This window comes from Geotrypetes seraphini, chromosome 3 (assembly GCF_902459505.1).
Source record: "Geotrypetes seraphini chromosome 3, aGeoSer1.1, whole genome shotgun sequence".
NCBI classification, from domain to species: Eukaryota; Metazoa; Chordata; class Amphibia; order Gymnophiona; family Dermophiidae; genus Geotrypetes; species Geotrypetes seraphini.
In genome coordinates this window covers 121,671,398-121,684,284 of record NC_047086.1, presented here as the reverse complement: position 1 = coordinate 121,684,284, position 12,887 = coordinate 121,671,398, and the positions used below count along the sequence as shown (strand labels likewise).

The 12,887-nt window shown below is 47.0% G+C and overlaps 1 protein-coding gene across 2 annotated transcripts in view; it reads left to right on the top strand.

Annotated features, from left to right (window-relative positions):
- The window catches only part of TRAM2 (translocation associated membrane protein 2), a 134,387-nt gene that overhangs the window by 48,020 nt on the left and 73,480 nt on the right, over positions 1-12,887 (top strand). For both annotated transcript variants that reach the window (XM_033939725.1, XM_033939724.1), the window contains exon 2: positions 10,900-10,963. In XM_033939725.1, coding sequence (XP_033795616.1) covers positions 10,900-10,963 — 64 coding nt within the window. The remainder of the gene's footprint in view (positions 1-10,899; positions 10,964-12,887) is intronic.

Genomic DNA, 12,887 nt, shown 5'->3' with positions numbered 1-12,887 from the left:
TCACTTTCAATGACAAAGCTTTTTAAGTTTAAACATTTTATTTAACCAAGGCAATATAATGTCAAAAATAGGAACATCCAAACTATAACATAGCTGTAAAATTAGTTAGAAACATAGATTCACAGCTTCCCCAGCCCCCCTGCCCGATTCTCAGCTTCCTCAGCCCCCCTGCCTGATTCTTAGCTTGCCCAGCCCCCTTACCCAATTCTCAGCTTGCCCAGCCCCCCAGCCCGATTCTCACCTACCCCAGCTACCCTGCCTGATTCTCAGCTTCCCCAGCCCCCCTGCCCGATTCCCAGCTTGCCCAGCCCAATTTTCAGCTTGTCCAGCCCTGCTGCCCGATTTTAAAACTTACACTGTGGAATCGTGGGAGGAGAGGAGAAATGCTTTTGCGGCGCAAAGAAGAGAGCCAGCACGAGGTCCACTCAGCACTTCCAAGTCTTTCTGATGTAACTTCCAATTTTGCAAAACCAGAAGTTACATTAGATGGGAACGATTCCAGCGGGCGGCGGTGGCAGAGGGAAAGACGTGAACGGGTCTTGGGGCTCACTTGAATCGGTGAGTTTGATTTTTTGCCAAACCAAATCATCAGGCAGCAGCACTAGTAGACACAGTAAGCAGAAATTGAGAATTAGTAAGAAAAACACTAATTATCCCAGGACAAGCAGGCAGGTATTCTCACTAGTGGGTGATGTCATCAGACAGAGCCCCGGTACGGACGTCTCACAAGCACGTGTTGCTTGTAGAAACTTAAAGTTTCTAGATGCCCGCACCGCGCATGCGCCGGTGCCTTCCTACCCGGAGATCCGGGCGTGTCTCCTCAGTTCTTTCTTTTCCGCGGAGCTGAGAAGTTCAACTTCTTCATGCGCTAGCTGAATTCAGTTAAATTTGCCTTCCTTGTCCGCGTTTTTGCTTTCTTTTAATTACAGTTAACAGTTCTTTTCTTTTTCAGTAAAAAAAAAAAAAAAAAAAAAGAAGATTATTTCCTCCGGCGGGTCGAACGGGCCGGCCACGTGGCTCAGGCCCACTGGCTTCGACCTCGCGGCGGAGATTTTCCGGCCTATGTCCCGGCCAATCACCGGGTTTAAAAAGTGCAGCAAGTGCCAACGCGCGATTTCACTCACGGACCCTCACTGGCGCTGTTTGCAGTGTTTGGGCCCTGACCACATCCCGAAATCGTGCAGGCCTTGCTCTACCCTTACGGCACGCTCATTCAAGCGGCGTTGCCTATTGTGGGAATCGATGTTCAAGATGGACGCAGCTAAGGATCCCTCAGCCTCCACTTCATCTGATACCTCCCCGGTTCGGGCGAAACCGGCATCGACCCCTCCTGCATCGAGTGTGGTGAAACCGGCATCGCTCAACCCGACACCATCCACGAGCTCGACGTCGGTGCCTGCCCCGGTCTCCTCGGTTCAGGTACCTCTTCCTTCCACAGTGCCACCAATGGTCATCAAAGTGCCGAAAGCTACTAAGCAGAAGCACTCGGCCTCGAAGGAGCGCGATGTCCGTGCAGGAGGACCCCCTTTCGGTGCGGATCCCTCCTTATCGGCTTCGCTACGGTCCGTGCTGGAAGCTCAATTCGTTGATCTCATGCAGACCATCGGACCCGGGCTCATCGCTGCCATACAGGGTGACCTCCCGGTACCGGTCCAAAGGGGCGGTCCGCCCCCTCCCCCTCCCCCACGCCGTTCGACCTTGGCAACCGACGAGGACGAACGGGGGAGGGCGGCGATGCCCACGCGGCAAGCCTCGCTTACCGATATGCCGCCATTAGAACCCATTACGCCTCCGCGCCAACATGGGACCAGACCCCCGATCGATACTCGAAGCCCTGGGCATAGTCAGGAAGAGTTCTTCCGTACTCCTTACCAGACTTGGGTAGCATCGCAAGAACCCGCATCGCAAACCCAGTTGCGATCCACTGCTTCCAGCCCTATCCACTTGGGGGCCTCGGGAGACCATGCGATGCACAGACGATCCCGATCCCCGTCCCGCCACCGAGACGGGCACCGATCGAGACACTCATCCTGGCACTCCTCACGCCATTCGGAGGTGTCACCGCAGAAAAAACTGCAACGTAGGGGATACTCCTCATCAGAGGTGTCCCCTCCGAGGGGCCCGGAGTACGAGGAGACACCGGTGCCCGATTCTCCTTGTCACTCCCCGATGTCCACGGACCTGGAGGCCTCCTCCGCCTCCAGCCCGTCCCACAGACCGACGCTGGCGGAACAATTGTCCTTCTCATCATTCCTCCGACAAATGGCGGATGATCTGGATGTGACCCTTGACACGGGCTCCCGATACTCCAAAGAGTATCTGGACACCATGCATTTACCTAACCCTCCAACGGAGTCGCTTCGGCTCCCCTTGCATAAATTACTGGACCAGACCTTCATGCAGTGCTTCGAAACACCGTATTCCATACCGGCGATCCCCAGCAAACTCGATGCTCGATACCGCATCGTGCACCATAAAGGGTTCGAGGGCCCTCAACTCTCCCACCAATCCCTACTGGTCGAGTCCTCCCTTAAACGCTCTCATCCCTCCCAGGTCTACGCCTCTGTACCGCCGGGCCGAGAGGGGAGAACGATGGACAAATTTGGTAGAAAATTCTACCAAAACTCCATGATGGCGTCACGGGTGCTAAACTACAACTTCTTTTTCTCTTCCTATCTGGAGTTCTTCTTGCCGGTGCTCCGCAAGTTCACTCCGTTCATAGACAACCAAGCCCGATTCGAGTTCGAGGAAGTGGTAGCCTCCCTCTCCCAATTACGCCTCCAGCTGATGCAATCCTCCTTCGATGCATTCGAACTCTCGGCACGCGCCGCCACAAGCGCGGTAGCTATGCGTCGCCTGGCATGGCTCCGTACTATCGATATGGATCCCAACCTACAGGACAGACTCGCCAACGTACCATGTGCTGGAGCTGACCTGTTCGATGAGTCTATCGAAACTGTTACCAAGAAGCTGTCGGATCATGAAAAATCCTTTCAATCCATCCTGCGGCCCAAACCCAAACCTCAACAGTCTCGACCTTCCAGGCCACCCCTGATTTACCAGCGGCGTTACATGCCCAGATAAACGCCTGCTGCGAGACAGCCTGCGAAGAGACAACCTCCCCAGAAGTCTCAGCAAAAAACTCAGCCACCGGCTGTACCTAAGGCTCCCCAGCCCTTTTGACGCCCCTCCCGGGAGCATAACCTCGGCCTCTCCCATAGGGGGCCGCCTCCATCTTTTTTACCACCGATGGGAGGCCATAACCACGGACCTATGGGTCCTCTCCATCATAAGAGAAGGATACTCTCTTCAATTCCACCGGGCCCCCCCGGACCATCCTCCAAGAGAGTATCCTTCAAGCTCGACGCAGACCGCCCTTCTTCTTCAGGAAGTCCAAACCTTACTTCAGCTTCGGGCTGTCGAGCCGGTCCCGTCAGACCAATTGAACCGAGGGTTTTACTCCCGGTACTTCCTCGTCCCGAAGAAAACGGGCGACCTGCGACCCATTTTAGACCTTCGGGCCCTCAACAAGTTCCTGGTCAAAGAGAAGTTTCGCATGTTGACTTTGGCTTCTCTATACCCCCTCCTCGAGCAGAACGACTGGTTATGCTCCCTGGATCTCAAGGAGGCCTACACTCACATCCCCATTCACCCGGCCTCCCGAAAGTTCCTCAGATTTCGGGTGGGAAATCTGCACCTACAGTATCGAGTGCTACCATTCGGCCTATCTTCGTCCCCCAGAAGCTTCACAAAGTGCCTGGTGGTAGTGGCCGCAGCACTCCGGGACAGGGGTCTACAGGTGTTTCCATACCTCAACGACTGGCTCATCAAGGCCCCGTCAGCCCCAGAGGTCACTTCAGCGGCCTTGGCTACAACCTACTTCCTCCAGAATTTGGGCTTCGAGATCAACTTCTCCAAGTCTCATCTACAACCCGCCCAGTCCCTCCCCTTCATCGGAGCGGTCCTGGACACCACCCGACTCCGAGCATTCCTGCCCCGGCAACGCATGGAGTCTCTTCTTCATCTCTGCCAGTCGGTGGCTACTCGCCAAACCCTACCGGCGAGACAACTGATGGTGCTCCTGGGCCATATGGCCTCCACAGTACACGTGACACCCTTTGCCAGACTCCACCTCAGGATCCCCCAGTGGACCCTGGCATCACAGTGGAATCAGACATCCGATCCACTGTCCAAACGCATCGTAGTCACACCTGCTCTTCGGCAGTCTCTACTTTGGTGGATGACCTCTTCGAATCTATCCAGAGGTTTGCTGATGCACTCTCCCCCCCATCAGAAAGTTCTCACAACCGACTCGTCGAACTACGCATGGGGGGCCCACCTGGAGGGTCTCCGCACCCAAGGATTCTGGACCAGTGCGGAAAGACTACACCAAATCAATCTATTGGAACTCAGAGCCATCTTCAATGCGCTCCAAACTTTCCAACACCGACTCCACGACATGGTAATCCTCATTCGCACAGACAATCAGGCCGCCATGTATTATATCAACAAGCAAGGAGGCACGGGCTCGGCCCTCCTTTGCCAGGAAGCTCTACGAGTCTGGGACTGGGCGGTGCGCCACAACGCCCTACTCAGAGCAGTATACATCCAGGGGGAGAACAACGTCTTAGCAGACAAACTAAGCCGTCTGCTACAACCGCACGAATGGACTCTCCATTCCAACCCCCTTCACCAAATCTTCACGCAATGGGGGACGCCTCAGATAGACCTCTTTGCGGCTCCCCACAACGCCAAACTGCCTCAGTTTTGCTCCAGGATTTACACTCCTCATCGCCTCGAGGCAGATGCTTTTCTACTGAACTGGGGGAAACGATTTCTATATGCGTTCCCACCATTCCCGCTGATCCGGAAGACTCTGGTCAAGCTGAAACTCGAACGGGCCACCATGATTCTAATAGCTCCTCGGTGGCCCAGACAACCTTGGTTCTCCCTCCTACTTCAACTCAGCAGCAGGGAACCAGTACCACTGCCAGTGTTTCCTTCACTACTTACTCAACATCAAGGATCACTACTTCATCCCAACCTGCAGTCTCTCCACCTGACAGCTTGGTTCCTCTCAACGTAACCCCTCACCAATTCTCACAAGAAGTGAGGGAGGTCTTGGAAGCTTCCAGGAAGCCCGCCACTCGACAATGCTACTCCCAGAAATGGACCAGATTCTCCTCATGGTGTGTTTCTAAGTCAAAGGAACCTCAGCGAGCTTCCTTATCCTCCGTGCTGGACTATCTCCTACACCTATCTCAATCTGGGCTCAAGTCCACATCCATACGAGTCCACCTGAGCGCTATTGCGGCGTTCCACCAGCCTCTACAAGGGAAACCCCTCTCGGCCCATCCGGTGGTCGCCAGATTTATGAAAGGACTCTTCCATGTTAACCCTCCTCTCAAACCACCCCCAGTAGTTTGGGACCTCAATGTAGTCCTTTCCCACCTCATGAAGCCCCCGTTTGAACCACTCAACAGGGCCCCTCTGAAGTATCTCACCTGGAAAGTGCTTTTCCTTGTAGCCCTTACGTCCGCTCGCAGAGTCGGCGAACTCCAGGCATTGATGGCGGACCCACCATTCACAGTATTCCACCATGACAAGGTGGTCCTCCGCACTCACCCGAAATTCCTGCCTAAGGTGGTCTCCGAATTTCATCTCAACCAATCCATTGTACTTCCAGTATTCTTCCCTAAGCCTCATTCTCACCACGGAGAATCGGCCCTTCACACTCTAGACTGCAAACGTGCCTTGGCTTTCTACCTGGATCGCACCAAGCCACACAGAACCACTCCTCAACTTTTTGTCTCCTTCGATCCTAACAAGTTGGGAAGACCCGTATCAAAGCGCACCATCTCTAATTGGATGGCGGCTTGTATCTCTTTCTGCTATGCCCAGGCTGGATTATCACTTCCTTGTAAGGTCACAGCCCATAAGGTCAGAGCAATGGCAGCCTCAGTAGCATTCCTCAGATCAACACCAATCGAGGAAATTTGCAAGGCTGCCACCTGGTCCTCGGTTCACACATTCACCTCACATTATTGTCTGGATACCCTCTCCAGACGGGATGGACAGTTTGGCCAAACAGTATTGAAAAATTTATTCTCTTAAGTCGCCAACTCCCCCTCCATCCCACTGAGGTCAGCTTGGAGGTCACCCACTAGTGAGAATACCTGCCTGCTTGTCCTGGGATAAAGCAATGTTACTTACCGTAACAGTTGTTATCCAGGGACAGCAGGCAGCTATTCTCACGTCCCACCCACCTCCCCTGGGTTGGCTTCTCAGGCTAGCTACCTGAACTGAGGAGACACGCCCGGATCTCCGGGTAGGAAGGCACCGGCGCATGCGCGGTGCGGGCATCTAGAAACTTTAAGTTTCTACAAGCAACACGTGCTTGTGAGACGTCCGTACCGGGGCTCTGTCTGAAGACATCACCCACTAGTGAGAATAGCTGCCTGCTGTCCCTGGATAACAACTGTTACGGTAAGTAACATTGCTATCTGAACAGAAACAGAAAATAAATTGAAGAAAGATAAAAGTAAACGAAGGAGAAAAAATTGACAAAATAGAAAATCCCGACAAGATCAGGAAAACAGAAACCAGAGATTCATACCAACACACTTGAAAAAAGTAAATAGCTAGACAACAAAGGTAGAAAAAATAATGTTAGTTTTAGTTTAAGATAAAGTAGTATGGTAGCTGCACTTTAATATGAGATAATAAGTAAACATAGAAAATGGAAATAAAGTGTTAACTTTTTATTAATTTAAATTTAATATATTTTTATTAACTTTATAGACCAAAACTTTCTTTCTTAGGTCAGGATTAGATGCCATAACAGTAGTATACTGTCCTGACCTGAGGAAGGAGATTTTGGTCTCTGAAAGCTAATTGAAAAATATAGTATATTTAATCCAATAACAAGGTATCATTTTCCATTCTCTATGTTTTATTTGTATTTGTCAATTTGTTATTTGCAAACTGACGTCTTTGCTATCTTTATGTTTTGCACAATACGGGAGGACACACATTGCCTTCTTTTTCTCTGGTGTTACACTATATGAAGAGTCTGGTTTCTTGAGTGTTCCGTATAATTTATATTTTGTGGTTACTTATTACCTGACAAGATGTGAACACAGACAGGGTCGGCCCATCTGCTGCCTGAGACGAAGGATGAGAAGGCGCCCCTCAGCACACATACACACATACATACATACACACACACACATACACATATACATACACACACACATGCACACACCCACATACATACACACACATATTTACATACACACACATGCACATACACACACATGCGCACACATACACACATACATATATACACATGCGCACACATACATATATACACATACACACACATATACACACATATACACATACATATACACACACACACACATGTGCACACATATACACATACACACATATACACATACATATACACATATGTTTACTGGGTGGTTGCGACGCATAAACCAAACTCTAGTTAAGGGATTGTAGCCCTGAGGAAACCCCCTAAGGGTAAAACATGTTGGCGTACTTGTCCCTTACCATTTACCACCTAAGTTAAGTATGAATACAGCAGGTATACTATACAAATGTGTAAAGTTGAAGGTTTAATACATTCTATTTAATCTAAGTTAAGAAAACAATGTTAAAAGTGACCCGGTGAAGATTGAATGCACAAAGCCAGGTGTTATGAAATGTGGTTGAACATCTGGTGGCATTTCTGAGGGCCTGAAGATTAACATTTAATAGAAGGTAATCAAGAGGTGGCCGAAGGGAGACCATCTCTTAACATTGATCAGAATAATAGCAACATAAATCTCTCTACCAGGCACATTGTGAAATGCAAAACCTGATGACATCCAAAATCAACATACATTGAGCAAATATATCATACAACATACAAACAGCAAGAACCTTACCTATTAATTACTCTTGGGGGAATTTAGTACAAGATGAAAAATTCTGTGTACAGTGTATTAAAATTCTGCATCTGTATTTGTAATTCTTTTCTGCAGAATTTCCCCAGTTATAAGGTCTATCCACACTTCCAGTTTCTTCCTTCACCAGTAATATTGCTCTCCAAGTTCATCCTGCCCAGCTCTCACACTCCAATTTAACTTCAGGTTCTACCCTCCCCATCCTGATCTAGTTTAAACTCTTTCCCCTACCTTTCTCTGCCACTAGTTCTTTACCCTTAGCTCCCAACCCCTTTCTCACTATTTTTTTTCTCCTTGCCTTCACATTACCACATTTACCTCCTGGATAATGTGGCATAAGGAAGAAACAAGCAGTGGCACATCAAATCACTTCCTCCTCTGCTGGCCTGGGCCCACTCTTTATTTGAAGTTTGAACCATGCGGAACCTTGTACAGCAGCTGGATCCAGGCCAACAGACAAGGAGGAAATGGTCTGATAGACAGCTATTTGTTTTTTTCCATATGACACAGGATCCAGGAGGACACAATAAGCAGGGTAGAGGAGAGGGGATTTGCACTAGCAATCTGTGGGTGTGTGCTGCATGGGAGGATTATCAGAAACCTGACAAATTTTCTGCCTTTTGTTATCTTTGCAGAATTCTGCAAGCCAAGTACAAAATTCTGCACAAATTCTACATTGCACAGTGGCATTGAATTCCCCCAAGAGTAACCTTTGAATAGGCAGCACTGCAAATATTACACCGGATATAACACACCAGAACGTCTACAACAAGCAAAACAGAGCAGGTGGGACTGCTATAGATCTCAATACAGAAACTATATGCAAACAAATATCATGCCGTTATCACACGCAAAACACAGACAGACCCTTACCAAATATAGAATAAGGAATCCTGAATTAGAGATAGAAATATGAAAATAAAAACTGAATTGGGAATCCGAAGAAGTTATGCTCAGCATATACCACAACACTGGAGAAACAAACACAAATGCATTTCATTTCGTATTGAACATAGTATATAGAAATCTACATATTCCAGTTAATAAATGCAAATTAACTTTTTTCTACCTTTTTGTGTCTGGACATTTTAGTTTTCCATCACGTTGGTTTGAGTTCCTCTTTTCTGCTTTCCTGTCTTCTAATTTTGTTTCCAGCAGCAGCTGTCCATTTATTTCTCCTCTCTCCTGTCTTACTCTATTCCCTCACTACATGTGTCTCTGACACGTTGATCTTTCTTGTAATGCTTTCTCATTAATTTATTTATTTTCTTCCTCATTTTTCATCTACTTATCAACTTCTCTCAGCCCCTAGCTCTCATTTTTCAATCTCATTCAATTTCCAACCTCTTATTCCCTTTTATCTTAAATCTGCTCCCCATTATAACATATCTACTCTTTGTACTCACTATCTTTTTCACTCTTCCCCTTAACAACCCTCCCATATGGATTTACCATTCCTAGCATCTTCTCTCCTTATCCTTCGCTCCACCCTTGTAACTCAGCATCTCCTTCTACCCCCTCCCCTGAGTCTGAAATCTCTCCTTCCCCTCTTCTGCACCCTTAAATCCCCTCTGCACTCCCCTGAATCTATCTTTCTTTCCTTTTTCTGCTCGCTTCTGCCCTCCTCAGTCCACCTCTCCTTCTTCCCTGCCCTCCCCCATCTCTTCCTGTCCACCTTCCACCTCCTATTAGTCCATTTCTCCCTGTCCACCTTTGGCCCCCCTCCACCCTCCCGAGTACATCTTTTTTTTCCTCCTGCTGCTCCCCTCTGCTGTCCTGTGAGTTCATCTTTCCCTCATTCATACCCTCCACCATCCTCTGCGGGAGGGAACAGGAGAATCCCGGGGAGGAGTGCAGAGATTGAAGTCTGCAGAAAGGGAGGAATGAAAGCTGTCAAACAGGCAGTCTGGCTAGTGGTAAAATGCCTCTGCCTGAGACCACCGCCTCAAGTGGCCTCATTATAGGGCCGCCCCTTATCACAGATTTTATGGTTTAGGAATCTGATGAAGTACTGGTCAGTCTATTCTGATGGTTTGGCGACTCTGATTTTTATGTTGTACACTGCATTGGGCAGCATTTTTGGCTGGGATTGGGTTTTGTATGTTTTGAAAATTAGCTATGGCTGCTTTCAACTGATTATGCACAATACAACCATGTTACTCCTCTTTTAAATAAAGCTCATTGGTTACCAATAGAACATAGGATCACCTATAAAATTCTTCTACTAACTTTTAAAACTAGAGCAAATAACCAGCCAGAATTTATCAATAACTTACTTATCCCATATAATCAAACTAGGACTTTAAGATATAAAGCTCACAACCTTCTTACTATCCCCTCATTGAGGACTACAATTTTCTCCGTTAGTGCCCCCTCTCTTTGGAACAATATCCCAAATTGCTTACATGAAAAAACAACTCATGCCAATTTTAAAGTGAAGTTAAAGACATTTCTTTTCCTCGATGCTTAAACTGTCCTTTTAAGGATGACTTAGATTCAAGAAAGGTTTTTACCTTCAGTTTCCCCTCCCTTTGTTATTCTTCCCTTTGCGTGTTCTCTTTCTCTCTATCAATTGTAGTTCTAACCCTTCTTCCCTTTTGTTCCCGTTCGTCAATGTCTTTAAAAATTGTCATTTCCCCTGGTTTGTTTCTGTTTAAATTGTGTTTTATTTGGCGCATTGTTTTGGCGTTTTTGTACACCACCTAGAAGGCTTGATTGGGTGGTATAAGAAATTTTAAATAAACTTGAACAGCATAGGCAGCTGAAGAGCGGACTTGGGAAAGATGTAAAAAACAGGGTGAGACCATAATACAAGAAAACCTCAAAAATAGTACTTCTCGTTTTAATTGCTGAGCAAGAACTCTAGAATTTCACATGTTAAACTACTCTGATTTGATTCTTTTTTTTTTTTTTTTGCTTTGTTTTACAGGTGACTGCTAAAACGGCCTTCTTATTTATCTTACCTCAATATAATATTAGTCTGTCAATACCAGGTAAGGAATGTACTGATACGTATAAAATTTTAGCTTCTCTTCATAGTTCCTAGACCTATTTCTTTTGTACAGGAATCTGCCCATTATGTTACGCTATATTGGTTGAAGATGGAATATAGCAGTGTTTTTCAACCTTTTTACACCTATGGACTGGCAGAAATAAAAGAATTATTCTGTGGACCTGCATTGGTCCGTGGACCAGTGGTTGAAGAACACTGGGCTAAGTCGTGGGCCAGACCCCGCACATCTCTACCCAATCTCCACCCCAGACCCCACCCCATAATAATACTAATTGCACCTTGCACGTCCCGTGCCTCATCTGGAAGCCTTCCCTCTGACGTTGCGATGTCAGAGAGAAGGCTTCCGGTTCAGGCGCAGGATGCCCATAGGAACCACTGCCCGTGGCTTTGTGCACTGAATCAGTTAGGAAGAGGGAGCTGGCTCAAAGATAACGCCGCATCGATCGCACCGTGGACCAGCGGTTGAAGAACACTGTTTTGGGCCTGATGCACATGCTGGCCCTGTGGACCAGCAGGAAATTTCTGTGGACCAGCACTGGTCCATAGACTGGTGGTTGAAGAACACTGGAATATAGAGTTCAATATAAGTTGCTGTTGTTGATTTATCTGAGCATGCATCAAGTTGGCACCCAAATACTTGCAAGATTGTGTTTCACCTTACGTACCCTCTTGTGTACTACGTTCTGCAGAACATTCCAATCTGATTATTCCAACTCGAAAGCAGTTGCTCTTGGAATCAGTAAGATCTAGTATCTTTTCTTGCGTAGGTCCCGCAAAATGGAACAAACGTCCGTTTTACATTAGGCAGCAGAAAGATTTGTGTAATTGCAAGAAATTGTTGAAACGTCATTTGTTTGTAAAATGAAATGTAATTAATGACATTGCTTTCTAATAGATGAATGAGATATTTTGTATGTCTTGTTGTTTGTTTATTTTATTATGTATGTGCACTTGTAATTCGCCTTGTTAAAGGCAGACTATAAATAGTTCTCCGGGCCGCGGTAGACACCTCTAGCCTGGCTTAGTAAAAAAAAAAAAAGGGGGGGGGGGGTTGGGGAGGTTAGAGTACTATGTACTAGAGAATGACACGGTGACAAAATTCATCACCGTTCCCGCCCCCGCGGATAACCGCGGGAAACCATCTTCATGTCATTCTTTAAGGAGACAGGGAAGAATCGGAGTATGAATGGCCACAACCACTGACCCTCAAGCTTTGCTTTGAAGAATGCTGGTGTAGAAGGATTGAGGTTGAAACAGACACTAAAAAATGACATGGGATTATTTCCCGCGGTTATCTGTGGGGACGGGGACGGTGATGAATTTTGTCACCGTGTCATTCTCTACTATGTACTCTATGTACTATGTACAGACTACACCTTTAAAAAGATTTAAACAGGACGGTGTTAGTCCATGGTCTTTGTCATAAAGCGTATGGGGACAAAGTTAAAGATGTCCATATATATATACTTTGGAAGAAAGGCGAGAGAGATGAGATATGGTAGACATTTAAATACCTCCATGGCATAAATGCACGGGAGGCGAGTCTCTTTAATTGAAAGGAAGCTCTGGAATAAGGGGGCATAGGATGATGATGAAAGGGGATAGACTCAGAAGTAACCTAAGGAATACTTCGCAGAAATGGTGGTGAATGTGTGGAATGGCGACTCGGTAGAGTGGAGACAAACACTGGATCTGAATTTAGTAAAGTGACATGCATAGTATGAATATATCCAGTCGTTTCTAGATCTACCCAGAAAAGACTAAAACAATTTCTAATTATGAGACCACAGGCCCTGGATATGGGAGCAATCTTCACATTGAGCTATCCCTGTAAATGTGTAATGGTTTATAGAGAAAATAGATATGTTCTGTATTGCTTGGTAGACTGGTATAGTCCTTACAAA